Source organism: Camelina sativa, chromosome 20, assembly GCF_000633955.1.
Source record: "Camelina sativa cultivar DH55 chromosome 20, Cs, whole genome shotgun sequence".
Classification (NCBI taxonomy): domain Eukaryota; kingdom Viridiplantae; phylum Streptophyta; class Magnoliopsida; order Brassicales; family Brassicaceae; genus Camelina; species Camelina sativa.
Genome location: NC_025704.1, coordinates 119,219 through 121,533, shown reverse-complemented (window position 1 = coordinate 121,533; position 2,315 = coordinate 119,219). Strand labels below are relative to the sequence as shown.

Below are 2,315 nucleotides of genomic sequence, written 5' to 3'. Positions count from 1 at the left end.
AAAGTTGAATTATTGAATAATGGATTCAAAGTGGATACCCCCGAAAAAGAAATTATTGATGAGTGAATTATTGGTGTATACTATATGAACACCACATGTATGCGATAGGATTAATATCAAAGTCCACCAGCTATAAATTAATAATAGTATTCTATTCACAAATGATGTGATGAGGACAGCCTCTCTACTTATCAAAAAAAAGGTGAATGTAGTTCATGGCTCAAATATGCACAGTTGGCTTTCACCTATTGACGTCCTTGTACTTGCAATCGCGCAGCAGTTACCAGTTTTCAAAACAACTTTAATGTGTATGTATGATTAAAAAATGAGTGGTGGATATAAAATAGCAAATCCAAAAGCAATAAGTAAGAGTGTCTTATACACATAGCATTACTTGACATCCGCGGTACGTTAGATCAGTAGTGAAGGTTTTGTTGTTTGATCATCCATGGATGGGCAATGTACTCCAAAGAGATCATTTTTTTATCTGTTTTTTCCATTGATGTAAAATATAATAGTGATTACACATAAGAAGAAAACATACTTATTACCAAATTATCCTTAAAAATAAGGATTTCATGGCTAAAATTAAGTCAGAGATATAATATACTCCGGGCAAAAAAAGAAAACAATTACAGATAACCCGGGATATTATTACTTTTTTTTTTAATTGGGTAATAATTTTTTTTCTTCTGAATGATAGATACTGGCTGCTACTAAACTAAACCGGCGTCGTATTTACTTGAGATGCCGACGGTTCTTGTGGTTGGTGAATGGCGAGGAAGAAAGGCTTGATTGAATCTGACCACAAATCGCGTCCAGATGCAGCACTAGTGGTGGCTCTTTGCCTCTTCCTAACCTCGATCATGACAAGCTCGTCCGTTAGCTGTTTAATCTCAACCACCATTGCGAAATTACCATTTTGCCCTTCTATTTTCATCCCCCACGCCTCCTTTTTCGCAACCTCCAGGTTCTCCGCCCCCGCAATCTCTTCCAGCTTCGCCACCACCCTCTCCGCCGTCCACGCCGACACGAACCTCTCCACTCGGTCGTACTTTCTGGCGTCGCCGAACAGACCGGAGAGATTAAACCCCGGAGATCCCGCGATGATGTCGAAGGCGTTCATCCGCCTATCGTCGATATCGTCCGCCGGGAGTTTCATATCGGAGTCCTCGAGGTGGAATTTGGACATCCGGTCGTCGTACCCCTGTTTAAACCACGGATCGTGGATGATCTCCTCGATTGTGATCCTGGTCTGCGGGTTCGTGTCCAGCAGCCGAGTGAGGAGGCGGCGGAGATCCGGGGAGGTCCACTTGGGGATGCGGAACTCTCCCTTGTAGATCTTCCGGTACATGACCATGAGATTGTGGTCGTTGAAAGGGAGATACCCCGCGTTGAGCACGAACAGTATGATCCCGCACGACCACACGTCGATTTTAGCGCCGTCGTAGCCTTTCTTCGCGAGAACCTCGGGGGCAACGTACGCCGGGGTACCGCAGAGGGTGTGGAGGAGGCCGTCGGGGCGGATCTGATCGGAGAGAGCGCTGAGGCCGAAATCGGAGATCTTGAGATCGAGCTTATCGTCGAGGAGGAGATTCTCGGGTTTGAGATCGCGGTGAAAGACGCCGCGGGAATGGCAGTAACCGACGGCGGAGATGAGCTGCTGGAAATATCGACGGCTGAGATCCTCGCAGAACCGTCCCTTGGAGACCTTGGCGAAAAGCTCGCCGCCTTTGGCGAATTCCATGACGAAGAAGATTTTGGATTTGGTGGCGAGGACCTCGAAGAGGCGCACGATACAAGGGTGACGAAGACGGTGCATGATAGCGATCTCCCTTTTGATGTTAGGGTTGAGTCCTCCTTTCTGCAGCCGCTGCTTGCTCACCACTTTGATCGCAACGCTCTGACCCGTCTCCGTGTTCCTCCCGTGGTACACTTTCGCGAACGCCCCGCATCCCACCAGTTTCCCTACCTCGTACTTTCCCAACAGCAATCCTCCACGCCGATTCTCCGCCGGGAATTCCACCTGCGTCACCGTCTCAGTGTCTTCCATTTTGTCTTTTTTTTTTTTTTTTCTTTTAATTCCTCCGGTACCCACAAACTGAATTCTGTAGTATAACCATTGCGAAGGAATTTTTTAATCAACAACACACGGAGAAGAAGAAATAAGTAAATACAACTTTAGAGAGAGTGTGTTTGATATTATTAATAGAGAAGCTAAAAAGATTTGAACAAAAAGTAACAAATATATATATATATATATATTAGGGAGAGAGGGGATCAGTTAGTTTAGGTATTTGAAAAGGCCTGTGGGG

The 2,315-nt window shown here is 45.6% G+C and overlaps 1 protein-coding gene across 1 annotated transcript; it reads right to left on the bottom strand.

Annotated features, from left to right (window-relative positions):
* LOC104768274 (CBL-interacting serine/threonine-protein kinase 14) lies at positions 476 to 2,309 on the bottom strand. Its single transcript, XM_010492202.1, has one exon. The coding sequence runs from the start codon at positions 2,051 to 2,053 to the stop codon at positions 722 to 724; it is 1,332 nt and encodes a 443-aa protein (XP_010490504.1). The 5' UTR covers positions 2,054 to 2,309; the 3' UTR covers positions 476 to 721.

Coding starts and splice junctions, on each gene's coding strand:
- LOC104768274 (XM_010492202.1), bottom strand. CDS start 2,053: ATGGAAGACACTGAGACGGTGACGCAGGTGGAATTCCCGGCGGAGAAT.